Source organism: Mercenaria mercenaria, chromosome 9 (genome assembly GCF_021730395.1).
Source record: "Mercenaria mercenaria strain notata chromosome 9, MADL_Memer_1, whole genome shotgun sequence".
NCBI lineage: Eukaryota > Metazoa > Mollusca > Bivalvia > Venerida > Veneridae > Mercenaria > Mercenaria mercenaria.
Window position 1 is genome coordinate 18,146,942 of NC_069369.1, and position 27,748 is coordinate 18,174,689.

Below are 27,748 nucleotides of genomic sequence, written 5' to 3' on the forward strand. Positions count from 1 at the left end.
CAGTTGTATGCAAATTATGGAACATTATGACCATTTGTTTTCGCCGAGTTAATTATCAGCTTCAGAAAATCAACATTAGATTTAAGAACGATAGATCGTCATAGGCAGAATCACATTTACACTTACATTTACACATCACCATTCTACCGAGAGGAAGGAGAAAATTAGAACACGTAAAGGGTATAATGGAAACATTTTAAAAGTAAGCAACTAAAATTCACTAACCAATGAACAGAAAGTCTTTTCCAACGCTGGATACAATTGCATCTGTCCTTTGTGCAAAAAGGTCGTCTTTATAAACACTGAATTTTATCTTGCCCACTGTAACACCTGCAGACACAAAAAGTACTATAGGATATTATATGATGTACATTCAATCTTATATTAGGTTTGATACTGAAATGCTACAATAGTTCTTATTTTGTTCACGGTATAAATGTAAGACGAAATACGACTACTACCTGATCATCAAAGGTAAAAACTGTTACATGTAATTGTATTTACAGATAATAAAAATTCTTACTTTTTCCGAACTTTGTACATGTAGACGAAATACGACCACTGCCTAGCTAGTCATCATAAAAGCTTGTATATATAATTGTATATGCAGCTTGATAATAGACATTATTGATCTGCACTTAGTTTTAACTTGTTTCAAATCATACAAAAATAATTTACCGTCCCAGTCTGGTTTGTAGATTGATTGTTGTTGTGCCAGACTCTTTAGACGAGCGCTAGGTTCCTCACATTCGTCAGATGACTGTCTGTTGTCTCTTCTACCCAGTCCTTCTGCGGTTAGGACATATGACTCGAATCTCTAAAACAATTTTAAAAACAAATACGTTTTTATGCAATGGTTCCAAAATCAAATCATTAATATCACAAAAAGCATACACTTTGTCATAAAACTTCTTTTTGTCAAATTTTGAAGGTGTTTTATGTGTATTAACAGACGATTACGCGCACATAATTCGCTGGTAAAATACCTTTTCACAAGTACACGTTTGAGGACAAAACATAAACAACAGATATCGACCCCTTATATTGGACGAAAGTAAGATGATTTATTACCACTATCTTTTGTTTGGGAGGGATTTCCGAGGTGCCCCTCAGTTTAAAGCATGGGCGGGCAACTGGGTAGAACCACAGACCTTCCGCAAGCCAGCAGGATGTGTTCCTGTCATGAAGAATTCTACACCCTAAACGAGGTTTCGAACCCAAATCAGATAGGGGCAAGTGACTCGAAGTCAGTGACCTCAACCACTCGGTCATGGATGCCCCTATATTTTTTATAATTTACTTATGTTAGAAAAGCGTTCACGCATGTTTGTTTCTCTTTATAGCATTAAACATTCTTGAGATGAGCCCAAATAGATCTGGGCACCAACCAATCTTTCCGTAGTCTGCTAATGTTAAAATATATAAAAACATTTTAAACTAAATAAGTGTGCATAATGAACAAATTTAGGATAAACGAGACCTACCTTTTCAATTACTAGCATATGGTCATGCATATTTTATAGCAAAAAGTATAAATCCATTGCGACTATTCTTCTTTCAAATGCCAGTTGAAATAACAAATTACTATTAAGATATGTTAATTAATTCTTTGTTAAAGCAAAGCAAAAATATAACGATACCTGGATAACTGCAATGTCCTTTGGGTGCATAACAAATTTGACAGTCTGTACACTTGATTCTCGGTTTTTCTTTGCCCATTCTGTTACAGCCTCAAACATACGTGTGCATACCTCGTCAACAGGATATGACTCGAATGGCCACAGAACTGGCAAAGCTAAAGATGAATGACCTCTAGCTTGTGCTTTATATAAAACTGTTTGAATGACATATGTTAAGTTTGGCAAGGTCATCTGAAAAAAATCAATTTACAAAATTACTCGTATCTATATTGATAAAATGATATATTAAGATGGCTAGCAGGCACTGACATACAAATTCAAAATAGGACCAACATGTTTGAAGAAATGATGGTCTTAACCGCGGTTGTGCGACGACCGAAGCAGCGCATTCTCTTCGCTAAACTCTGTATATATTAACCAAAGACTACTGGGAATAACAATTATGCCTTAATATAGTTATAAAAGAAATGTAATGAAAGTGCTATGAATTATTTTATGATTTAAGTCTAGTGTAATCATTTCGGGCAAAAACATTTGAATTGGTCCCGATGTCTTAAGGACTATATACATTCTGTCTAAATCTGAGTAAACCTAGTAAAGGACTTTGTGTGAAAACAAGGTTTAATGTGATAAATCAGGAGCCTTAACTCTTGGTTCAATAGCAAAATACAGACCCATTAAACTTGACAGATATCTAATGTACGTGTAAATTATAAAACTGCTGTAATGTTGAAGTTATTGTGAACGGCTGGCTAATTATGATACGACTAGATTTAAAGTTTATCATATTCAATGACCAGTAAATATTTAGCCTTTTGATTATGTCACCAATATGCAATACTTATAGGTTATTAGCTTTGTATCGGGAAATATGCACGAGTTCTTCAGCGGAAATATTGCGCGACTTTAGGAGCGCATTATTCGTCCGCTGAAGAACCAGTGCATATTTCCCGATGCAAAGATAATAACCTTTTTATTACATACGCATCTACACGTACAAATATTATGTAAATATCATAAATATGTTCAACAGCCTGAATAGGATTGACAATACTGAACTAAATAGAAAAAAAATAATGCAACAACACACACTGAATTACGTCACGCACCCGATATGAAATTCAGGCGTCAGTGTATGGAAAAATATTGACGTTTCCGGTACCAGGGTAACTTAACGAGGAATAGAAACGAGTATGTAATAATCTATCGTACAATGGCATTTGATGGTAGTTTGTAAAACAGGCTGTGAAATATGCAATATGCTTTACAGGTAATTGTACATGGGATTTATCTCGAATTCTCAAGGTCAAATTTAATAAAAGCGCTTTCGTCAGGGGACATGTGCACGCAGATGTGTATGCTGTAAATGCCTTTATGAAAATCAAAGTTCATAAACAACAAATTATTGATCTCAACAATGACCTAGAAGTTCTCAGAACAAAAAATGTATTTTTGAAATATATCGATTGTGAACATTAAATATTAAAGTTATCATTATTACAGCTAGTTATTCTCGATATTTCAGCAGTTAGTTCCTCTCGATATTTCAACTTAATAATATCTTTATGTTGAAATACTTTGTTTCATTGACAAAAATAGACGCATTTTGATAAATTACTTTACAGACAGTATAATCACTGGAATACGCATCAAAGTGATCACGTTAAAAAAAGAAGACTTATCTTTGAACTAAAACTTTCTTGACTTACATTCAGTAAGCTATTATATACTATATGCTATGATCAGAGTGTTGAACAGGTTGGTCCACCGTATCAAATTCACATTGACTGAGAAACAAAAGAAATGCCATAACGTTGTAGCGGCCAACATACAAAACGGAAGAACTGATGAACAGTTATTTGCAGTCATATATGCATATGAAAGCGTCCATTTTATATGATACAAAAGCCAAGATTCATCATTTTACATTTTATAACATTATGTTTATGGTCATTCCTGTAATCAAGAGGACTTTGTCATAGCTATAAGTTATGTTACAGAGAACGTACACATTCGGTGTCACCGGTGCATCCAGGTAGTACTGCTAGAAACAAGGACTTGCAGCACAGTTTCTCTGCTCCGATTTCGGTTACATGCCCTTTTTCAAGATTTTTCCTGTATTTAGATTTACATTCGTCCTGTAAGGGCTTTCCACCAACCCTTAAAAGAGCACGACCAACACCGTTGTGACTTAAATCCATGTGTGAACATGTTGGGCATAAAATTCCATCAACCTAAAAGAAAAACATGATACAGTTACTTTCCTTCGAGACCCCTTAATCATAAAGAATCCTTATTGCGAGGATTACTAGAATTTCGTGCATTACTAGACTTTTAATCGAACGTTATTAGAAACATTAGCATAAGGACATTCATTTCAATGAACATAACGACAATCCTGAAGTTAAGAGATTAATATATAAATATCATGTACACTAACCTTCTGCTCTGTTATATGTTCAACTGACAGTTCTATCACCATATTTCCTGCTTTCAGATCTATAAATTGGAATAACCCATACTGTATATAACAATTTAAGAGACATAATTCTATTTGATGATGTACCGAAATGAATATACGTTAGCTAGAAACTGTGATAAAAAAACATCTTCCTCATTAAATTACCGTTTTGGTCAAAATATATATCAGAAATGAAACTAAATGAAGGAAATTCAAAAACACGTGAAGTGATTGAGCAAACTAGAAACAAAAGTGAAAACGGAAGTAGATTCACTTAGCTTGACCAAAAGTGAAGAAATCATAAATTATACCATATAATAGACTGCTGCCACTTCCTTCCAACCTCAACCGTTCCTCTTCTTCAAACGCCTGAAAATAATTGTATGCTCTTCAAGAAGATAACAAAATGTTTACGGTATAAACAATACTTTAAGTGGTAAAACATAAAACACCAAAGGTGTAATTGACATTTTTGTTTACAATATGTATTACGTTCCATACAAGAGGATTTAAATAGCAGAGAAAACAAACCATGTTGTACTGAAATAAAGACTGATGCCAACAGAAGTTGAGAAGTGTCAATTATACCAGAGATAACTCTAAATGAATGCTTGTAAGAAAAGCATTTCGGGATTCGAAGTTATAAATGCGATGAATGCAATCACGACAGACTACATTAGCAGTACAAGCAAGTGTAGCACAGTGTTTAGATTAAACACTGATGGCCAACTTATGTTAACAACGCTCCAGACGATACGTAGGCAATACATACATTAACTGTAGCAACATCCTTGTGGTACAAAACAAATCTGACGTCTTTTAACGTAGTTTCAGGGTAGCTCTGGTCGAATTCGATCACAGTTTGATACATAAGAAAAGCAACAAGGTCTTTGGGATAGTTCAACTGTCCAGTGCCCATTGCACAGAAAACAATTGAGTTCATCTTCTTTTCTGATGCTAGTTTTAGCGATTTGTTAACGACTGTCTGCAGAACCTGAATGAAATTTTGAATTATTTTACATACACGTATATCACAATGTAGTACACCATTTTCAAATACTTTGCATGTAAATGTGTCTATTTATTTATGCTAAGAGTCGGAAGGTAACTACATGTATTTGCATCGTTCAATACATATGATCTATTAGTTTTGGTACAAGGACTAATATTACCGGTACATAAAACAATTACGAAATACAAATGTATATAAATCAGACAAATGTATCCAACTTTAAGCTAAATACAATCAGCACAATAAACACAAACTATTCAAAATGTTTCAATACTTGTCTCGGTTTGTCCTCAAAAGACCATTTTGGTAAAGATGTCAAAAACACTTGGTTACATGCTAGACTTCCACAATCACAAATTACGGCTATTTCGTCCATTTCGATGTGATTTGGGTATTTCATTTTGCATTCCTCTTGAAGACATTGCCCACCAGCTATCAACAACGATTTACATGCACTACCGCTACTCAAATTCAAATTCGGCGATGTTCCAGCAACAATGACATCTCCCTTTAATTATAATACTAATAATTAGCAAAAACGGGAGTATTACCAATTAAGAAAATTCACATTTTGGTAAAGGAGCAATAATGCGAGCGTAAAATATTTTAGCATCTAATAAACTACTTAACAGTTCATTAAGGCGAATATTTGAGCGGAGACATTCCATTAGCGAGTATAGACAGGATATAATAATGACCCTTTATAATAAGGGATTCTGATTCTGACACGTGACATGTCGTATTGTTACGGTGAATGTTTGTGCCAAGTTATTTGAAATCCGTCCATGCATACAAAGGTTATAGATCATACATAAAACTACATAAAACCTTTGACCTTAAGTGTTACCTTGACATTTAAGATACAGACGTATCTGAGTCTTTCACCCAATGTTATGGTGAAGCTGTGAGCCAAGTTATATTAAAATTCACCCTGGCATGGGGAAATTACTGACAAGACAAAAGTGTGACGGACTGACGGGTGAGGCACATTTCTCATAGTGTGGAAAAGCGGCTTTCAATTAGCTGGTGATTGAAGTAAAACTTCTGTATGTATAACCCAACTTTATTATTTGTATTATTTGTACTATTTGTCGTTACATACATCTTCTAACATTATTTAAACAAATATACACAATATGACGAATTTGTGTACTAAGCAGTACGATGACAGACAGTTTAGCTTACATTCTGTTGAACAAACATTGAACCCGTCTTACCTCCGGATCACTAGCATTACATTATAAAGAAAGCAAATTGTTTTAAGCCCATTCAACTGAAACGAACGAAAAGGTCAGCTATGGCTATTGAATCTCTGTTGTTGATATTCTAGTTTCAATTATTTTTTCTTTCTTTTTTTTAGTTTAACGCCGTTTTTCAACAGTATTTCAGTTATGTAATGCCAGACAGTAACCTAACCAGTTTTCCTGGATTTTGTACCAGTACAAACATGTTCTCCGCAAGTAAATACCAACTTCTCCATATGAATCAGAGGTGGTTGACGAATGATTTCAGACACAATGTCTTTTATCAAATCGTTACGGAGAACATACCGCCCGCCCGGTGATCGAACTCGCGACCCCGTGATCCATAGATCTGCACTCTCCCTATTGAGCTAAGCGGGTGAGTTAAACCACAATTTTACTTGTACAGCTACAGAGGTTAAAATACTAGCGGTTTTGTAATCGTCGTATACTAGTATTTGCTATGGATCACCGTTAAAATTTTGTAACACTAGTTAATACCAGATTTATTTAATGGCTTTATTTCTTTACACGACTTCAAAAACCTTGATAAATAGTTATATAAATGGAAATTACCTTTTGCTTCCCAAGTTCCCCTTTCACAAGTGTGACTTTAATTCCATTAGGGGCAATAAATGCTCTTTCCTTAGGTACGTCATTTGTGGCCAAACCAAAGTCATCTGAAATGGAATATTTTGATATGTTGTAAGTTACCATATTCACTTTCAATGATTATTTCGAGGCAAAAGCGGAATAAATGACACATGAAACTAGACGTAAACCCCATCGCAACTACCCCCACTCCTCTAAAAAAAAAACGGGTACAAAAACCTCACATTCTGAATAATAGTGCTCTGATGTTCAATAATCTTGGGTCAAATACTTTTTGCAGATACATGCGTCACAAACTTTATATTTTTGAATAAGTCATGGGTTATAACTCTGGCTGTACGATCCTAATCAAAACACTACATGCACAGCTTCCCGTGCTGCATAATGCTCCTATCAGAGTAGATGACTCTGGGTAATATACTTTTCGAGATATGCTCGGCACAAATTCGGACCGACGAACGGTCTGACGCACGGACAAGGGAAAGTGATAACCTACCCCGAAAATAAAATATTGGGAGGACACAAAGATACGCATGAAAATCAGATTAAATTTTAATTTTCACAAAACCTGTAGTTGATTTAGAAAAAAAAAACTCAGTTCTAACAAAGAAACAGCATAGCGCATACAATACAGGCATATGTTCTACTGAATGCCTATGTCACATTTTGAAATTTGTTTGTCTCTTACAAGTTGACAAAGGTGTTGAAAATGAAGTGAAAACATTTCTTTGACCTGTACGCAACTATTTGTCATATTTACTATTTCTTTCTACTGTCGCAATCTTGAAGCAGGCTCAAACCACGACTCTGGGATTATATACTTAATAGTTATTATTCATGGAAGAAGTATACCTCGATTATTACTCAAACAAAAAGTACTTAGTATGGAGTGTTCTAACCTTGTGTAGATATAGAAGGACCTCTTATACTTCCTGGGCCAATTTGACATCCGTCACTACCATCTACGTCTCTATCAGAAGTGTCTTTTGGCAGGACTGTTGCCTTCTCATCCGGTAGTTTAATGAGACATCTGTTTGAAATGATAAGTAAAAGATAATCCAAACACTAAACTATCACTTGTTACATATTACAGTAGTAATTCATTTGTCATACAATTCAACCTACATGATAACTTTTTTTTTAAATTCGATTATAAAGCATAACATTGGAAACAATATCCTTTTATTAAATGTCTCTAGTTCAAAACCCAAGTGGACTTTTTTCTGTATTGGATTTATTGCTGGTATTTTTTTTGTTTGTTTTTTGTTGTTGGTTTTTTTTTTTCAAAAGAAAGTAATACGATAAAATGTAGTAGATATTGTTGCAGTCAGTGTAAATTTCAGATTATTAGTTGAAAATTTGCCTATCTGTTGAAAAGTCTCATTTAAGTTCAGATTTTACCCTGCACTGTTTTCCACAACAGTTAATGTGCCTCGCTTTTCTTCATCTCTGAGAGCAACTTTAACACCTACTTTCTGAATGGTGTATTTTTCACAAAGAATCCCATCACATACACCCTTAAGTTCCTTCTCTGCATCCATTATTTCAGATTTCTTTCCCTTTATGGTCACAACCTCATCTAAATTTCAACACAATTTGTTATACAGTCTGTCTAGATACAGACGAAAAGTTCCAAAAATCTTAACCATTTGTATGATTATTAACATTGCAAATATCAATCAGTTAAGATCGTATATACCTAATGGGTTTTGTGTAATATGAAACGAACCGACACATTCCCAGCACATCTCTTGTCACGATCTAGCAACTAGTATTTAAACGTAATGTAAATATGAAAACATGGAACACACAGTTCTGTTAATTTAACTTGGTCATTTGACAATTAATTCTATTTAATTAAAGTGATTTTGTGTTTAGCAATACAAAACTGCCATAATGGCATTTTACTAAAAGCTGTGGAATATATATTAGATAGGTAAACAGCAATATTATTTTCTTATATTTATCTCGCTAACTTGCGTCCACAAAAAATATAGTATTAAGGTCTTAAATGACTAGTAATTTATTCTCTTCACCATACATACCGTTAATATGGTATCAGCTCGAAAGATTCTAGTAACTTATGTGTATTTCTGTACACATAGGCAATTATAATAATGTGATCTTACCATTCAGATAAATCTTCACTTCATATTTCTTCTCAAGTCTTGATACAAGATCCTCTCTATGCCTTTTGATGAAACTCACTTCCATAAAACCAGTTTCAATTATCTTTTCTGTCACAGAGTTCCCTTCCAGGAAGTCTTTTACTTTGCTCTGTACGATCATGACTTCTTTCTTCATTCCATAAATATTTAATTTTCCTGAGGACTCGTTGAATTGTATTTCAGCATTTTTCCCGTAGGTTTGTTCCATTTCTGCGAGAAAGGTTTCAATGTCGCGCGAAACTGAACTGTCCTGAACATTTTCCTGTATCTCTACAACAGCCGATTTTAAAATATCCTCAGGATTTGTGCCAACATCTTCATCCTCTAAATATGCGTAACTGTGCTCGCTGAGCACTCCGTGGTTGTCCGCTGACACCGCGTCTTCAAACTGCTCAAATGCATACACATTTACATTCCTCATATCTATCTTCCATTCTATAGTAGAGCACCTGTTTTTCAAAATGGAGGCGAGTTTATCCATCAGATTTCTTTGGATAAAATTTACACATTCCTTCGAAAACCCATGCCTGAATTTGTTTTGCACAATTTTGTGGCTTACCTCGTATAGTTTTAATTTGACTACATTTATGTCTTCTGATTGCCCTTCAATTGCAACTTCACCTTCACCTATGTGAAGTTGAATGTCCTTCATTTCTAGTTTCACCTCTTCAAATACTCCGGTGGAACGTAAGAGTCGTAACCTCGGAGCATCAAACACAATGTTCTCAGTTTGTCGGCCCAGCCGTTTTTCAATTTCTGTTTCTTTTGCTTCTAGTTTCTGCAGTAATTGCTCAACAGTATTTCTTAAGCCAGTCAGCAATATAACAAAGTTCGAGTCATCAACGCTGGTCACTAATTCTTCACATTCATGGAGATTTTCTACAACAATAAAAACCAGATAATTTATCATTTATTATATATAATGTGCCTGAATAAAACATATTCCTACATGTACTTTGCACTGCTTTCTTGCGATTTAAACTAGAACAGATGGTTTTTCATGTATTATAAAACTATGACTAACATGTCAAAACAATTTCGGTATCAATATATCTGTATTTCAGCATATCACGTGTTTCTTATAATCTTAAATGCGAAAACATTGAACATAGAAACTATTTATCACTTTATTATACAGAACTCATACAAACATTTTATCATAACTGTCAATAATACTAATTTATATAAAAAAAATTTAACTTGTTTGCTGAGGTAGAGGTTTCAAGATATCTATATTTTACAAATGAAAATGCGTTAAAAGACATATCACCATTGACTAAATCGTCAATAAAGTCATGGGATGGATAGACAAGGCAAAGCTCAAACTCAAGCCACTTGCTAGCAAACGATTTTAAATAATGCTAGTCTCGTGGTTCGATAATAAATCAAATACCTGTCTTAAAATACTTTATTAGTTCTGTCCAAACATTGGCACTCGACTCAAAAGACTTTTCAAGAATGTTGTTTGAAATGTAACTGTCAACAATGTGTTTGGAAGATTTTTCCCAATCTTTAGCAAGGCTTTTAAAGCCAGTTACAGTCGGTGTAAGAGTACATTCCAGCTCCAGCCCCTGCTCCGAAAATGTTGGGACACAGTGATTTTTCTTGAGTTCTGTAAGAAGCTCTCGACAGCATTCCCTACAGACAAAACAATTACTTGGTATATTATATCATTCTATCCACAAGTATATGTGTATATTCCATCATACAGATGAAAGAAATGTTAAATATGTTTTAATCTTTGTCTTTTTCTTGAATTCTGCCTTCTTGTCTTTGTCAAAGGTGTACACAGTTAACCGTACTGGGCAAATTTCAAAAAGTACTCAATCGAGGCAAAACATTTTTTTGAGTAAAGAAGAAAGACAGAGAATAATTCATGCCAACTGTTTTTTGATGAATGTTTCAACAAGCTGAACAGACGTGATGTTAATATTAGATTTTCGTGGTTGAAATCATGTTTAGTGGATATTTGTTTTTTACTGCGTATAATTTATTCCAAATTCATTCATGTCAGTGCAATTAATATTTGATATTTTTCACTGTGATACCCGGATATATTTTACTCTCATATTCAAGTACTTTGCTTAAAAAACATAATAAAATAAAGTACCTTTGCAAAAGAACCAAAATATTTGGACGAAATTTCACAAGAACAGGTTCTGGTATTTTCAAAGTATGAATTTCGCTGTCCCATATTTCACCAGCTTTACATTTGAAGAATGGTGAAACCCTAAGTCTTTTTCCTTCCCAAAGATATGTTGTATCCTTCGTACAGATTCTCCGAACAACTAAAATATATACAGAAAGGAGATTACAGAAGAGCTCTCTATTACTACAAACTTAACTGATTGGGACAATAGAAGCTATATTTTCTCACTCTGGAAGTCAACTGGATCTCGTGTTGAATATATATAGATAGTACGCATTAAGGGATATAAATTCTGAACAGTTTACTTTCCCATACGTGAGTTCCGCTAGGATACAAGTTCGTATCATAAATTATCATATAGTATATATTTACGATGAATATGTTTGGTCTACGTCCGCCATATATGGTATCTAATGGAACGAGTTCTTGCACTAATGACCGTAGTTTGCATATTATGATATGTTTAGACACAAAATTCACATATAGAAAGGAGTTCAACCACATGGTAACAGCTAATTAAAAGTAAATCGACTAAAACATACCATCTAAAATAACCAATTTCAAAATAGTTTGAAAATTACTATAAACATCACAGTATTTAATAAGTTTTTTTGTAAATTTGAATTGTCTGTTTTGTTAAGCTGAGGGGTGATGCTTATTCCATTGCCTCTCATGAACACACAATCCAACCGAGTGTACTGTCATTTTGTTTGGTTGCGTTCTGCGTTCAGAATGATCTTCTCGCAGATTATATTATTCATTTCTTTTTATAACAAACTGAATACTCATGTAAAGATAAAAATGTAACGTTTTGTCTACTTACACTTGATAACTTATCAGACTCTGTTGTGATCTTTAAGGCCTAAAAATTGGTGCCTAACTATTTATAAATCACTATGTTTTCATTATCAATTTATACGTTTATTTCATATAACCTTAAATCCAGACATATCATTTGTCTTTTATACTGATCCTAAGAGGAAATATGATACAATCTAACTGGGAGAAAATCTTACTATCAGGGTCTCCAAACTGAATAACGATGCAACTCCCATCTTCCGATTTGTATGGATCTTGTTTGACCTCAACACCTATAGAAAAATATTAATGAATATATAGTCTTCATATACAATTATTAGGCGGCCTGAAACACCCTTTGGCCTGGAACATTATCTGTTTTATGAAATTTTGATATAGTGATGCATGTCTGGAAACCTGGCTCTTTTAGTCCCTAAGCTTTGAAAGAACTTGTACAATAGAAAAAACGGAAAACCACAGATCGCCCAAAACGACTTAAATGAAAATGTTGCAGGCTCGGTTTTATTGAATCTGTTAACAGACGGTAGTTGAAGTGCAATCTACGCCCTCTAACTGGTAAAGGGAATCCAATTAACGTTAAAACTAATAGTATTTACCCCCAATTTTTCGGCTTTCAAAGTAAAGTACTAGACACTCCATGTTGATAATATCTTCCTCACTGCTCACAGCAATACTTTCTGGTGGTGGAACTTCGTAAACTTCTGGATTTTCGCCATCAATACCCATTTTTTGTATTTTGTCTTCAACACTTCTCAAATCTATCAAACGAAATATAAAAAAAAATCCCTCGGACTTTTAAGTCGCCGAAATATTTTGGAGCTTAAATCTTTAACGGTAACTTTACACAAAATGTTACAAAACCTAAAATATAATTAATTTTAGCGCATGATATGACAGAATACCGTTTTCTCCATTAATACTCCACTTTTTATTAATCAATTTATACCGTATTCTATATCGTAAGATACAATGCATTAATATAGTCTTATTTGAAATAATAGGATGGTCTCCAAATTCAGCGCTAACAAATCAGCCATACCTTAAGGTTACATGACATCCTTAGTAAATTTTGTCTAAATACAAAATGCGGAAATAAAAGGTTTCTCTATGTATACCTGGATTTTGATCAAATGACACGGTGACAAGAGCAGATGTCTTTGTATAACTTAATATGATTTTGTCACGTACGACCGCTCCATTTGTTGTCACTTCCATAAAACTGGCCAATGTTTCCTTTTTTGTATCAGGACTAATACCTCTAAAGAATATATAATAATCATCTACTGTCCTAACCTCCTCGCTGTCCTGTAACAAAAAGTAAACATATAGTGCAACTTCCCCATCCCACGCCCCCACTCCCCTCCCCCCAGTCGAAGTGGTAATTTTTTTTCTTACAATTAAAGACCTTTGTACCTTGCGAGTGATGACTAAATATATTAGTTTGTAACGATGAACCCGTTACAGCCGTATGTACACAAAGTATGCATGATAAAAACATTACTGACCGCTTTTAAATAAACACTCTGTAATACTGTTTATTAGTACATGGGTTACACTTTACTACAATTTAGATACCCCATTAGTCTTTTACAACAGGATGTGGTTATAAAAACGTACTAAACTCTAAAACTCTTAGGTATAAACACATTACCTTTTTTAAAATACATAATTTGTAAGGTAAGGCAGTTACTTTCCAAATGCGTTGTGAGAATGCTTAAACTCTTTACAAAATATACTGGTTCATTAAAACAGGTCGCTGTAAATTTTTAACATGGTGTTTTTTTCCTTTGTCAATGAAATACATTAAAGGAGAAAATTCTCCTGTTTTTACTGACTATTTTGGTATAAAACTGTTCTCCCAAAAAGATTATTGTTGTTTTAAATATTAAAGATGCATTTAGTACGCACCTCTGACACATCTTTTACGCTTGTTCCAAGAAGCGTTTCCTTTCTTGGAGCTGGAATAACAAGAGTCTGGCTTTTAACTAAACCTAGTAGATTAAGCAATTGTATTTCATGTATTTGCAACGGTACTTCTTTAGTCGATGACTTACAGACACTACACACATTTATGGTACAAAAATATGAAAACACACCTCGTGGTGAACGGTAGTATAAGTCCTATCCCCTCTCTATGTTTTACAGTATTATAACAATATAAAACAAAGATCTGGCAGTAAACTCTTCAAACACACAAACACAATATCAATTAAAGTACTAGCTTGCAATTAATCGAACAAACGATGGAGCTGGAAATACACACAAGAGACAAAACACGAGCTTACATTCTATTTCTTGTATTTCTTGTATTTCTGCTTCTAATTCTAAAGGAGTATCACCCGCGTCAGAGACATCTTCTATTAACACTCTGTCCACTCTGCTATCAGCTATAGCTGAAAATACAATACAGCTTTCATCATTTAAATTACTCAACGTTAATCTGTATCTATAAGAATACCATTAAAATAAAAAAAACATACGCTTATGAGAAATAATTGATAATAGGGATTAAAATGGACACAGAAAGTAAATACTTGAATGCGGTATTAAATTAAAGAAAAGTTGATGTGTATGTTTGTGGGAAAAAATGTAATATGCTTAAACGTATATGTTAATAAGGATTTGACATTGTTCTTAATAACCTAGAAAAAAATGAAATTATATCACAATGAGGAAGTTAAACCAAGATAAAACAGGTTGAGACACAATTACAAAACTGATAAAAGTAAAAACTAAAAATTTATCAGGCTTTTTAAGAGATAAAGTTGCATTATTTTCCTATTGTTACATTAGCTGTTACTTTCGTTTTCCCATACGATTTGAAAAAAAAATTGTTCAATGAAATAATCATTCCCCATTCTTAGTGGCAGTATACAAATTATGTAAATAGTCTGTGTTGACCAATGATGTTTCCATTGCACCCGAAATTACAGATCTGATAAATCATGTACATGTCGTTGATATTAAACGCGCTCTAAAAACTTTAATAGCGCCGATTCTTTGTATGTAAACATGTTTAATATTATATGTATACTTACTGGGATATATTCTGTATATGTATAATTATGATATTTCGCTGTCGTTTCACTGTTATATTTAAAAATGTTCAAATATTGTTCAAACCTGCTTCTTCAAATGCTTCCATGAATTCCTTCAGGTTCAACGACGTTTTTAAAGTGATTTTCTGGTTAAAGTGTGCCGACAGAGCATCTGCTATAGATTTCATATGAAGCTGCAATTCGTCTCCCTTGAATGCATTCAAAATATGAAGCAGTCCCTCCTTTGACGTGCATTCCAAGTCCAGCAAGAGAGGTTGTGCACTTTCTGTCGTCAAACAAGCTGTATCATCTGCGCCTTGCCCAGTCTTATCTTCATCTCTGTCATCTATTTTGATTTCATCTGCACCTTGTTGAGTCTTTTCTTCACCTGTGTTATCTGTTTTGATTTCCGAAGATATTTCCAGGCGGCTTTCAGTCTCCTCGTCATTCATCATTTCTACAAAATAATTCAAACACACTCGTACACTTAAATCTTTTGTATGCATTATACCTTTCACCTTGTTATTTCAGTCATGCATATTTAAACCAGTATTTTGTAATAACGTTATATCTGTTCACCAGAATGACAGCTATATAGGCAATTTATCATAAATTCCATGATTTTTAATTTGGTCAAATCGTTGTACAGTTGCATAGGAATAGAAGTCATGACCACAGGCTTTGTAAGCTCGTATTTCCCTGGCAAAAATATATATTTGATATTAATTAATTTTTCATTGAATCTTAAATAGTCTGTCTATATAAAATAAGAAATACCAAATGGATACAAAAAAAATGAAATGGTTTTGCATACTATCAGTGTATGAATATCCGTATATTTACCTTGTGGGTATCTGAAACCTAATTAAAAGGTTATCAAGTAAAGAAACATTTCTCAAACTGATTTAATATTACAAAGATCAATTTAGACATGTGCATGGATGTTTATTATCTATAGCATCTACTTACTTATATAATGTATCAATATAGACTGCAAACATTCGGTCGTGACTCTGGACGTAATGGTCAACAGGCAGTTGAGCTGAAATTTTCTGGTAAGTGCATTTGCAATCTTATTCAAGTGGTACCTATATTCCCAACTGTCTAATTGGTTCAATACAAACAATGAGTCATCATAGGTGTTACACTCGAACGAGAGAACAACACATGCTTTTGTGCAATCTTTCAAGACCACTTCCTTGTTTGCGAGAAGAAATTCAAGCATTTTGTTGACCTTTTTCTTGATTTCTTCGAATTCATCTCCTTCACTTCCTGTTATCGCACTGTTGAATACAGTATCAAGCGTTTGTTCACATAAACCTATCCAGCAATCTGATGGACCAACAACGGCTAGTTCTGTATGCACACCAACTAAAAAAAGAAACTATCTACTTTTTATATTCCTAAAATCATTTAATTTTAAAGACTGTTTCTATTTCAGTCTTCGGTGGGCGTTCGTGCGTGTGTGTGTGTGTGTGTGTGTGTGTGTGTTTCACGAGTTTTTATTATGAGTACAAAAATTGCAAGAAGTGACCTGAATGCGACCTCTATTATAAGTTATAACTTCAACCAAAGCAATGCGAAAAAAAATATTCCCTAAGAAATTAGTAAGTGTAAGTTTAGCAACTACAGACCTAAAATGAAAGCACACCACCGTCTGGAATTCAATGTAATTGAGATAATGTGAGCAAAAAGCTGAATCGCACACAATATACATGTATATAAATAATTTTTTCAACATTTGTTTCCATAATATGAAAAGGTACTCGATTTATATGTATCTAACTATTTAAGTGTTTATATGTTTTCAACCTATGTTTCCATATTATGGAAAGAACGCTTTAGTGTATTAAATACCGGATCTAAGTGCATACGTACCGTTGACCTTTTTCAGACATGTTTGACTAACCCCATTCAGCGTTGCAATAGATGGTCTTACAGCTGAAATAAAACATGCATTCCATTGGAGTTCATATACCACTACATGCAAGACACATCAGGCAGTATATAAATCTGAGTCTTGATATTTGATTCTAATTACTTTGACACATTAAGTACAGATAACAACTGAAAACATTCAAGTTTTTTAAGATTCCTCTGTAATTTCTTTAGCATCAAATTCGCAATGAATAATGATTCTTAGCTAGAAATGACCATAACAGATTTAAAGTGAAACATATGATGTACGTAGTGTGGTCTTACTTGGCATTTCTTTTTAACTATTCATCAAATAAATGACCCTATTAAAATACATTGTAATAAAATAAATACGAACCATCCAATGGCCCAGAAATAAACTGCTTTATGTATTTGGAACAGCATTCCTGCACAGAGTCTTCAAATGTTGAAGCCAAAATGGTAATAGAATCCTCAAGTTGTTCTTTGATTTCATCGTACTTATCGTCATCGAGAGCAGCGGAGGAGCAATGCATGTATACTTCATTTCTAAGTTGTTTTAAGACAACTAATTCCTTCTTTTCATGTTTAAGAAGTGAAGTTCGAAAGACAATTGTAACCACGCCAATTAACAATTGCAAATCCCATTTGTTGATGTCAGTGCAACCAGATGCTGGGAACAATTTTTGATATTGTTTCCCATGAAATTCATGTTTGAGTTTTTTCTCGAAATCTTGCAACAATTTGTCCAGATTACCTTCTTTCTTTTGACATTCTCGTTTTATGATTGTTCTAACAATATATGAACCGCCTTCGACAAGCAGTAAGAAGGATCGAAGGAAATACGTATTTTCTAATGTAGCCATCCAAATGATAAGAACATCACATCTCTGTTCGGGCAGCTTGGTCTTCAGCGCTTCCCTCTTTCAACTGACCACATATTAGTCTTCAAACGTCTTGAATGAACCGAATATTTTACAATGACAAAGAATAACAAGAAAATGCTTCCCACTAGTTTAGGCTACTGGTTACACATGAACTAAATATAAAGAAATAGAAACACAGTGATTAGACAGGTAGAAAATAAGTCCAATATAACTGCATTCAAGCATCAGAAACGGTACATGACAAGCTTCATTAATTGTAAAAGTACTATATTATCATGTGCCTTTTCTATATAGTAACTATACTTATTAAACAAAATTCACTTCCCAGGCCGAGATTTTATGCCGATAACTTCACTACTTTGGGTTCAAGCCACGATCGTGTCAGTCATCCAGTTGTCATTTTCGGAAGGTTAGTGGTTCTATTCTGGTGTCTGTCCGCGGCACTTTGGCCAATCCTACTTTAATTTTATTAAGCAGGTAAACCATCACATACCTTGTGAAAATTGTGTTGATGTGACTTAATGCTAAACATAAGAAACAAAAAAAATACATGAAATATTTGACACTAAAAAACAATGGATGAAATTAAAATTCATATAATCCTTAAAAGCTTAAGAGTATTTGTTTAGGGTAATCCGACCCTATATGGCTGAAAGTTTCTACCCTAGAGCTGTTGTTTTCCAGCTCCGTGGCAACTTTATTTTAAGTCTGTAAGAGTATTAATGTGTCCAAATGCACAAAAAAATTGTCAATAGAGTTGAATCTCTTATATTTTCTGTTATAATTACAACACTAACAATTTAGGTATCAGACATATTTGTAACATATCTGTAATTTAACATAGACATTAATGATAACCTACCAAAAATAAAAACAAAAAAAGTCCACCTACCATTTTGCCTACAATGTTTTAGGTGTGTCTCTATACAAATTTTTTATTTGGTCTAATTAATGTGAATGGTGAAATTTGTAAAAAGAAGGATTAATCGGAATCTCTGTTAATACTGTTCACCATGTCAGTCTTTACACATGTTCATCTAGTTTGTTTTTCATTAAATCCAAACTTAACTAACTTAACTGCTAGATAACACACACGACCTACGGAAAGAGAAAGTAGAGTAAACTTACAATACAAAGACTGAATTCGCTTTAGCCATCGTTTCAGCAGCGAAACATTACATCATGTCTGGTTTAAAACTGAATTTAATAAAACTTCTTATCAGAAACTTTAAGAGGATACCAGAATTTTGAATTTCCAAAATTATCCGATTACCATAATATCACTGCGCATGTGCCGATCGTTTTGTAATATCTATGCACCATGACATAAGCTGCAACAAAACAAAATGAGTCATGTAATTTATCTGTTAATTGTATCAACTGATTGTACATAATGTGTATTTTTGTCACCATATAAAGTAGTCACTTAGGTTTTAGAACCCATTAAAACGCTTATATCTGGCAGTTAATTAAATGAGTTTCATGATAACATATTTAAGTGATTGTATAAACAAGGGAAATTTCTTCATGTTAGCCTACAGTTAAACCTTTCCGTAAATTTATAATATACAAAAATTTGTTTAATAAGACGTATCACACCTTGAATATGGAAACATCATTTGGCATCCTCGTTTCAAAAAAAGGACATAAATGCTATTGAATCAGTTCAGAAACGTACTACTAAGCTAGTTAAAGAGGTGAGACATTTGCCGTATGAACAACGTCTAAATACGCTGAAATACAAACCCTTGCTTATCGTTAGGTTTCGTGGTGCCGTGTTAGAGGTACACAAATTACTTCATAAAAAGCAGGATATAGATCACAATGTATTCTTTAAATTAAAGAAAAACTCTAGCAAAAGAGGTCATGACTTTTTAATTGAAAACTAAATCCTGTAAAAAAAAAACATAGAAAAAAAACTTCTTCTCAGTGTTGGTTATTTCTGAATGGAATGGACTCCTAAACATTATTGTTAGTGTACTCTTTCAAAACAATACAATATACATGGAGCAGGCGCAATAAAGTTTTTATAGTTTCTGTACGTGTAGCATTAAAAGTATAACATAGATACGTTCACAACATAACACAATATGATACTGGAGGCGGAGCTTATAAGTGTAAATCATTTTATCTATCCTTCAGACTTGCTCACATGGTTATATTAAAAATAATTTTCTTTAGTGAATGTGTACGCACATTTGAAAAATAAATGATAATTTTGAATGAGGAGTTTGTAAATTTGATTATATTGATGATGTCTATTAATCTAAAGGCGAAGGAGGATGTAGTAGACAAGTCTATACGCTAAAGGTATAAGCTCCGCCCCCAGTATCATAATGTCTTATGACGTATGTTTCTATCTATTTCTGGCAGTGCGTGTTATAACTTTGGATGCTACACACATATAATAAATATATATTACCACCCTTAGAGTGTTAATAAGCCATCCTAAGAACACTGAAGGCCATTACATTACGATGAAGAAATGTTCATCGGATGATGCCGATCAAACCTTCTCCGGTTTCATACACGAAGATAGTTTGTATACCCATAATGAAATGTATAACATTTCACGACGGCATACATCACTCCAAGAGTTTAATCTATTTGTGTCATTTTGTAGTTGTTTTATGTCTGTGTTGCCATTGGTAATACTTAATGATTTTGTGTCGTCTGCAAAGAGGCAATTCTTTAAAGACTATATTTTGGTAAGACAGTTATAATACAATATAACATAACAGGTGAACAAGTTAAGGCCCTTCCTGGGATGTTGTATTTTCACGGCTTTAGTATCTGTTAAGTCTTTTTAAAGTTTAAAGGCACAGATAAATAAATATATCGCACTGTATAAACAAGCTGTGGTCTAAGTTACCTTCATACATCAAGTGCTACAGTAAAGAAATAAAATATTTAGATAGTAGACGCATATGTCTTGGCCATATTGTATGTCAAAACAAAATAAATACACTTTATTTCTCATTCTTCTACGCAAATCATGTATAATTACCATAATGGGAATACAAAAGAAAAGTTATTCTGTGGTGAGTCTTTAAACACAATTTTCAGCTGTAAAATGACATGTGACAAATTAACTTTTTTAAGCCCGCATTATTTGAGCCGCTCCATAGTGCATTTGCGACCAGCATGGCCTTGCTGGATCCGTGCTGTTCGGTTTCAAAGTTTATTGCAATTAGAGAAACCGTTAGCGAACAGCATGGATCCTGACCAGACTGCGAGTATGCACAGGCTAGTCTGGATCCATGGTGGTCGCAAAAGCATTATGTTGGTTTCCTCATGGTGCGGCTCAGATATTTAATATCTAGCGTACCATATATGTTTTCTGCTAAAGAATGTATTAATACGAAACAATATATAAAAAATCTTTGCAAGTATTAAAAGGTTATTTATGGCATCGAAACGTGAACTGCATTTACTCCATGTCAATTTGGTCGCAAAGCTACTATGTTGGTTTTCCCATGGCACGGCCCATATAACATCATTTCTGAAACATGGAAACATTAAAAAAAGTCTTAGTGAAATATGATTGCGTATCGACCTGACTGTAAGCATCTGACTTTCCTTTGGAATATAATAGGTGAAGATGCATCTGACTTACGAGTGTGTATCTACATTTAGATGTTTTACATCACATCTGAGTTCCAGTGTTCTCAATGTTTTATTTTTGTAACTTATTTTATAGCCTTTCATTTAGTATTGTTGAATAAAACTGCATGTACACAGAAAACAGAACAGACAATTTGTAATAATGTATATGTATGTGGACATGTGACAATGCGGAAATCAATAAATAGGATATCTATGTTAATAGAATGCACACGGAGAAGATCCACCATAGAATGCAATTAGGCAAACTAGGAGCAGACTCGGTTTGAATGAGTATGTTCATGAGCGGTAATGGAATGTGCAACATCCCTCACGCCCCCTGCACCTGCCTAAGCGGAATTCTATTACGTAGTCCATGATCCAAACGGACTAGGAAGTATATCAACACTGAATCCTCCAAATACGGGGTGATTTTTTTATAGTCGCCAAAAGGCACTTAAAGATTGCTGTTGATACAGTTAATAATGTCTACAAGAACTTGAATCATTTCGAAGCATAGAATTTAAAGTTCCCACCTAAACAGCACACTTGTGACACACCTCACAGAAAACAACACTGCTTTTCAATAGGAAAGAATACATGATTTCTATACCAGTTAAACAAAATTAGTATTTAATTATAGTGTTCTGTTTGCCCTTTTTTCAAACAGGGTGGTAGGTTTACACACCTATATACACAGTGTGGTTAATATCGGCGGTTTAGCAGGAGTTTTGAAGGTAGTGAAGATTTGTTGTAATAAGTGCCGTTTGTAAAACGTATAATGTGCCAATGATGGCATCTTGGAGCATGTGAATATGTCATTTTATATGCTGTGAACTTGGACCGTTTTACCGAATGACCTCAAAAACAACAGGGGACATCTACTGACTACAGGCAACCACCCTTCGAAGATCGACAGCCAAAGCGTTCTTTAACTATAGAGCGGACCATCTATTGACCATATGTAGACAACCATCCTATGATGCTTGAACATTGCGAGATCAAGCATTCTTATTGATCGGAAACCAAATGGTCCAACGACCGGCGGTTAGAAACCCTGTCTCAAAATGTAGTCTTGCTATTGGAAAACTTCAAAAAACTATCACCTGCTGGAGATTTGAGAACGGTCTCTGGACTTAGTTTTATTACCTTGCTCCCATACAATACCAAGTAGGTTTCTATATGAAATGTAAAAATATTTAGTTATAATCGAGAAAAGTGTGCTTTCTCAGCCAGTAACATATGGCGTAAGGAGGTCGTGTTTAGCATCCTTTTAAACATTTTTTCAGTCACATAAACGACGGTGTCTCCTAGCAGCGAGCACAATGTCCAACTTCATAGTGCTGCCTCATGGAACATCACGCCGTAGACACGTTACGTTATACCCCACCCTGTCACATTATACTGATGCCGGGCTGACCAGTCATAGAACTACCCTCTTAATGCTGAGCGTCAGGCAATGAAGCTACTAGGATATCATTATTCACGTCCTTGCTATGACAACCCACGACCTCCAGCACTAGAAGCTAGCGCTCTAACAATAGGCTACCGAGACAAAAACAAGAGAAAAGAACTCGGTAATTTAATCAGCACTGTATCTTTATTTAAGTGAAGAAGAACACTATCAAAAGCTGAATTGTCCCAGTGTTACATAATGTATCTAACAGCAAAATCACTTAACAAAAACACTAACATTTAGACTAATAAAATATAACTTTCACCGGAAAGTTTATAACATCAAACTGTCTTTATCTCTACCATGTATAATCATATTTTCAATAATTAATCAATGAATATCTGATCTTCCTCTATTTAATGTATTAACTGCTGCTTCTATCTCTTTCTTGCAGACTGTTTGAATAATCTAATGTTTTATTTGATTTCTTAACAATTTCATTCCACTCTATTTACTGTACTTTATATCATCTTATTGCAGTGGCAAATTTATAAAATATTTCTAAAACTTTGTAGACCTACAACATTTTAACCTAAGTAAGTGTCCCCCATTCACATTTATAACTGATATGTTGCCACATTAAGCAGACACTACAACACACAAAACTAAAAAGACACAGAATATATCGTAGAAAAAAATAATGCCTAAATAGAAATGCCATCAAGGCAAAAATGACTACAAAAATAATTGAAAAACATTGTTTAGTTAACAAAACAATTGAGAAAAGTTTGACTAAAGTTCAGTCATTATTGTTTTTTTAGCAATCACAATGTGGATTGCATGACTGGCAACAGACAAAATGATCGAACTCGACCATGAAACAAGGTCCAAATATGACACATCTTGAGACTACTGCATATTTTTAATAATTGTAGACATAAAACAAACATATTCTATTGACAAAACTTCAGAATTATTGAACCTGCTCAACTTATTTCACCAAAAAAGTCATGACACAAGCATACTTTTCAAAACACAAAGTTACATTTTGCAATATGAAGTGTAAATACAAATGTACTACTAAAACAAAAGTGATAAAAAGTCACACAACTAACACTTTAATGAAAGCACACATATACACCTAATCATATTACCTAATTCAATTTTATAACCACACATTTAATGGAAGATCTGATAAGTTTAAACTTAAAGATGACATTATTGCATGTTGACTTGACCAGTATTACACCCTGAACTAAACTACAAGCATTTCAGGGATGCTGCACTGGTACTAGATGTTTTAACTTTTCCTCACATGACTTTATAAATCATATCCCTTATCACCTTTACTGATATTCATCTACAATAATTTTGTGCTGTTGTAATGAAATGATAATGAAAAGACAGAAGCTTGAAACAGACGAAAATTAAACTTAACCCGTATACTACTAAAAGAACACAGAAGGTTGGAATTATACAATTAGATTGCAATAATTTATAACTGCTAAGCATATGTTATACAATTTTGAAGCAATTAAATTGATTTGCGTAATAATTACAAAAGCTGTATGCTATAAAGGATATAAATGCTACATGATACATGCTATATTATACAATAATTACCATTTGGTGAGGTTGGTATGTGGATTTATCAGGTCGATAAATCCACATACTGACCAAACCTCAAAGGCAACAATTGTTTTATTATTAAATCCAGATTACCTATAAGTATACTATACAGATTAAATACAAATATCTGCAGCCTTTGGTCATTTTTTGTATTAAACCTTCAATGTCGCATTGTTTAGACGTCAAACCATACTAACGTCACAGCTGGATGTCAATACGTGTTTTTAGCTCCGCTTTTGAGTCAATACGACTTTTTATCATTGATATGTGACTACATCTAGACCAATGGAAAGGACTATAAATATATATTTAATAATAATATATTATATTAATTCTCTCAACACCTCACACCTGATGGAATCCATCATCACAAGGATATTTGAGAAGAGAAGCAAGTTTCCCTTTTACATGCTGAGTGCCAAGCAAGGGAGTTACTGGCACAATTTTTCATGTCTTTAGTATGAGGCATCCAGGGATCGAACCAATGATCTCCCACTCACGAAGTGGACGCGCTCTACCACCAGGCAATCAAAGTGGTTAATACTACTAAATATACACTTTTAGGTGTTGTTTGTAAACAGTGAACAATGTATACTTTGGTGTTGCTGACAGAGAAATAGTCAGAAATTAAAGCTTCCATACCCAGAAAGAACAACCCAAACAATCTTATCAAATCATCTGTTCTTAAGAAATCTGTATACAGTATTGTTTTGCTCCCCTAATAACAATGATCACAAGGCAGTGAACCATTTTATTTACTGTTCTGTGTAAACATTGCACACAGCACAGTTTAGTTGCTAGTGACACAGGAACAACAGACATCAATACATTCATTCTTTTCAGCGATTCAACAAGTCCTACCATGAAATTCATGGTATACCTCAGGTTTGTGAAAATGAAAACTTGATATTTGACTGCCTAAGACAAACAGAACACACTTCTATAGATAATAAACCAGACATATTAACATGAAGCAACATATATTCTCTATGTACAATGTAAAATACACAAGTTCAATAAGTACATAGGATGAAAGCAACTATTCTAGACAGCCCCTCCTAACTACACATACATTGTCAAAATCCTCCCTTAAGGACCTGTATCAACTTCTATGTTTATTTATTGCACATATATGAAGATACTGCAAAAAGAAGATGTGAATTGCTAAACATTTGCATGAAACATTTAGGAATACTTTCCTTTGAAAGTTATAGGTGACTTCACTTGGAAAAAGGTTTGTCTACCACTCAGTTGTATTTGTTATCACATTTATCTTTACCAGACAGTTCTACAATATTTATGAAATTTTTACAGCAGGGCTCAGATGGGCAAAATACAATCAATTGTAAAGAAAACATTTTATGAACCAAAACTATAAAATAATCAATATAGTATATTTTTATAAAATAAATGGACATTCAAATTTTATAAAAGCAGAGATAATAAAGGTGTTTATACATTACACAGAACACACAGGCATTTTATTTCAATGAAAGTCATATAACAAATATTTCCTACACCTTGTTACCAAAACCTTATCCTGCAACGTATGTCAAAGTGCTGATTATTTCACCACTAATTAATCAGACAAAAAATCCTAGAAACTTCAGTTAATCACAAATGGCCTCAAATTATACAAAAACACTTCAAGCAGTCAAAATAAAACACTGTCAAACACAATGCCAGTATACTGTGGTCAATAAAAGGAAGTACATTTTTTTCAAAAGACAAAAAATATTGACATGTATAAAAAAATAACTTTTTCTTCGTAGAACTAAAGAAATTTTTAAAAAGGACCAAGTAACACTGCCATATAAAAGTTCCTAAAATAACTGCATAATAGCCCTTTGTACACACTCCCATCACTACCCCACCTCTGCATCTGAGAAAATCCTATAAAAATCTGTCAAAAATAGCACTTGAAAGCAATAAATTAGATTGTCCCATCTGGAATGTCTGACATCTTGTTGAGTTGGACGAAATGTTTATAAGTGCCCCAGTGTATATTAGGAAATACTTAAATGTTTAAAACAACTAAATGTTGCCTGTCAGAAGGGAATGGAATTTCTACAACTTATTCAGTGTAAGACTACATTTGTAATCAACAGTCAGAACAAGCACAAAGCAAGGTAGCAAAGAAAGCTGCATATCTATACTAACTACATCAATTATAATACAAACAAATTCACCCATAGTTTAAAATGAGACAAACTTTTAATGCAAGAGTCTTAAAACAATTTTCATATCATTTACAAGAACATGATTAGATACAATACTATTTAAAGACAAAAAATAGGAAGTATTACTTTTCCAATGTAACGTGTTACATTCAATTTCTTACACACATGCTAAGGAAGAGCAATAAAGCACTTCCATTTCTTTGCTGTGGTCATACAAGTACTGTTGTACCCATTTAAAATAACTCGACTGTAATCCAGATTGCACACCATCAATACCATTATGTTATACAATAATCATTTCAAGATTTCTACCCATCTTTTTTATCCTTGCCACATGACTCTTTTTTCTCTGCCGATGTCTCTTTCAAATCTGTTTCTGTTTTTGCAGCAGTCCTTGCTTTTACTGAAAGATAAACAATGTGCTGGTTACCACACAGAACTTTTTCAATTATGTAACTACTGGTTATATTATATAGGATAACATGTCATTCAAATAGATTAATAACAAGTACTGTCTGAGAAGACAAGTGTGTTAGACTATTTCAATACTTGACAGTGAAATAGAGCATGTAAGAGAAACTAGACCTATCACTGGAGTGATTAATACCTTTCCCAATGTGGATAATGATGTACTACAAGTTAAAGTCAAATCCATTTAGTAATAACACAGAAAGAGTGAAAGTGCATCAAGATATTAACCAGAATTTCTAAGTATAAAAGGAACATAACTCATGGACTATTTCTGCCAGAGTTATGGATCTTGTGTCATAGGTTATGAGTGATGATGTGGAACAACTATTTCAAGGATGAATCAAATCCATTGAGACAGAGTGAAAACACAGCGAAATTTTCACCTGAAATTCGAAGTAAAAAGGGGGAATAATTCATAAAATATCTGAGCTGAAGTAATACACCTTGTGTCAAGTGATTAGGATGGTAATACACAACAAAAATTTGAAGCTTAAATCAAATCTATTTAGTGACAACAGATTCAGACTGAAAGTGCATGAAAACGTG

General features: G+C 33.7%; 2 protein-coding genes across 5 annotated transcripts in view; both read right to left on the bottom strand.

Annotated features, from left to right (window-relative positions):
- The window catches only part of LOC123546603 (protein mono-ADP-ribosyltransferase PARP14-like), a 32,782-nt gene extending 13,571 nt beyond the window's left edge, over positions 1–19,211 (bottom strand). For 2 of the 3 annotated variants that reach the window (XM_053550925.1, XM_053550923.1), the window contains exons 1-24: positions 19,052–19,211; positions 17,416–18,075; positions 17,019–17,081; positions 16,110–16,511; positions 15,226–15,597; positions 14,388–14,495; positions 14,011–14,060; positions 13,218–13,407; positions 12,699–12,860; positions 12,300–12,374; positions 11,245–11,422; positions 10,528–10,772; positions 9,096–10,013; positions 8,368–8,545; positions 7,866–7,996; positions 6,931–7,034; positions 5,388–5,621; positions 4,874–5,095; positions 4,413–4,470; positions 4,081–4,139; positions 3,650–3,874; positions 1,641–1,871; positions 679–817; positions 226–330 (exon numbers count right to left, since the gene is read on the bottom strand). In XM_053550925.1, coding sequence (XP_053406900.1) covers positions 226–330; positions 679–817; positions 1,641–1,871; positions 3,650–3,874; positions 4,081–4,139; positions 4,413–4,470; positions 4,874–5,095; positions 5,388–5,621; positions 6,931–7,034; positions 7,866–7,996; positions 8,368–8,545; positions 9,096–10,013; positions 10,528–10,772; positions 11,245–11,422; positions 12,300–12,374; positions 12,699–12,860; positions 13,218–13,407; positions 14,011–14,060; positions 14,388–14,495; positions 15,226–15,597; positions 16,110–16,511; positions 17,019–17,081; positions 17,416–17,902 — 4,936 coding nt within the window. In that variant the 5' untranslated portion in view covers positions 17,903–18,075; positions 19,052–19,211. The remainder of the gene's footprint in view (positions 1–225; positions 331–678; positions 818–1,640; positions 1,872–3,649; positions 3,875–4,080; positions 4,140–4,412; positions 4,471–4,873; positions 5,096–5,387; positions 5,622–6,930; positions 7,035–7,865; positions 7,997–8,367; positions 8,546–9,095; positions 10,014–10,527; positions 10,773–11,244; positions 11,423–12,299; positions 12,375–12,698; positions 12,861–13,217; positions 13,408–14,010; positions 14,061–14,387; positions 14,496–15,225; positions 15,598–16,109; positions 16,512–17,018; positions 17,082–17,415; positions 18,076–19,051) is intronic. The other variant, XM_053550924.1, reaches the window with a different exon arrangement.
- Positions 19,212–23,107: 3,896 nt separating this feature from the next.
- The window catches only part of LOC123546606 (uncharacterized), a 38,006-nt gene continuing 33,365 nt past the window's right edge, over positions 23,108–27,748 (bottom strand). For both annotated transcript variants that reach the window (XM_053550926.1, XM_053550927.1), the window contains one exon: positions 23,108–27,134. In XM_053550926.1, the coding sequence (XP_053406901.1) occupies positions 27,040–27,134 (95 nt within the window). In that variant the 3' untranslated portion in view covers positions 23,108–27,039. The remainder of the gene's footprint in view (positions 27,135–27,748) is intronic.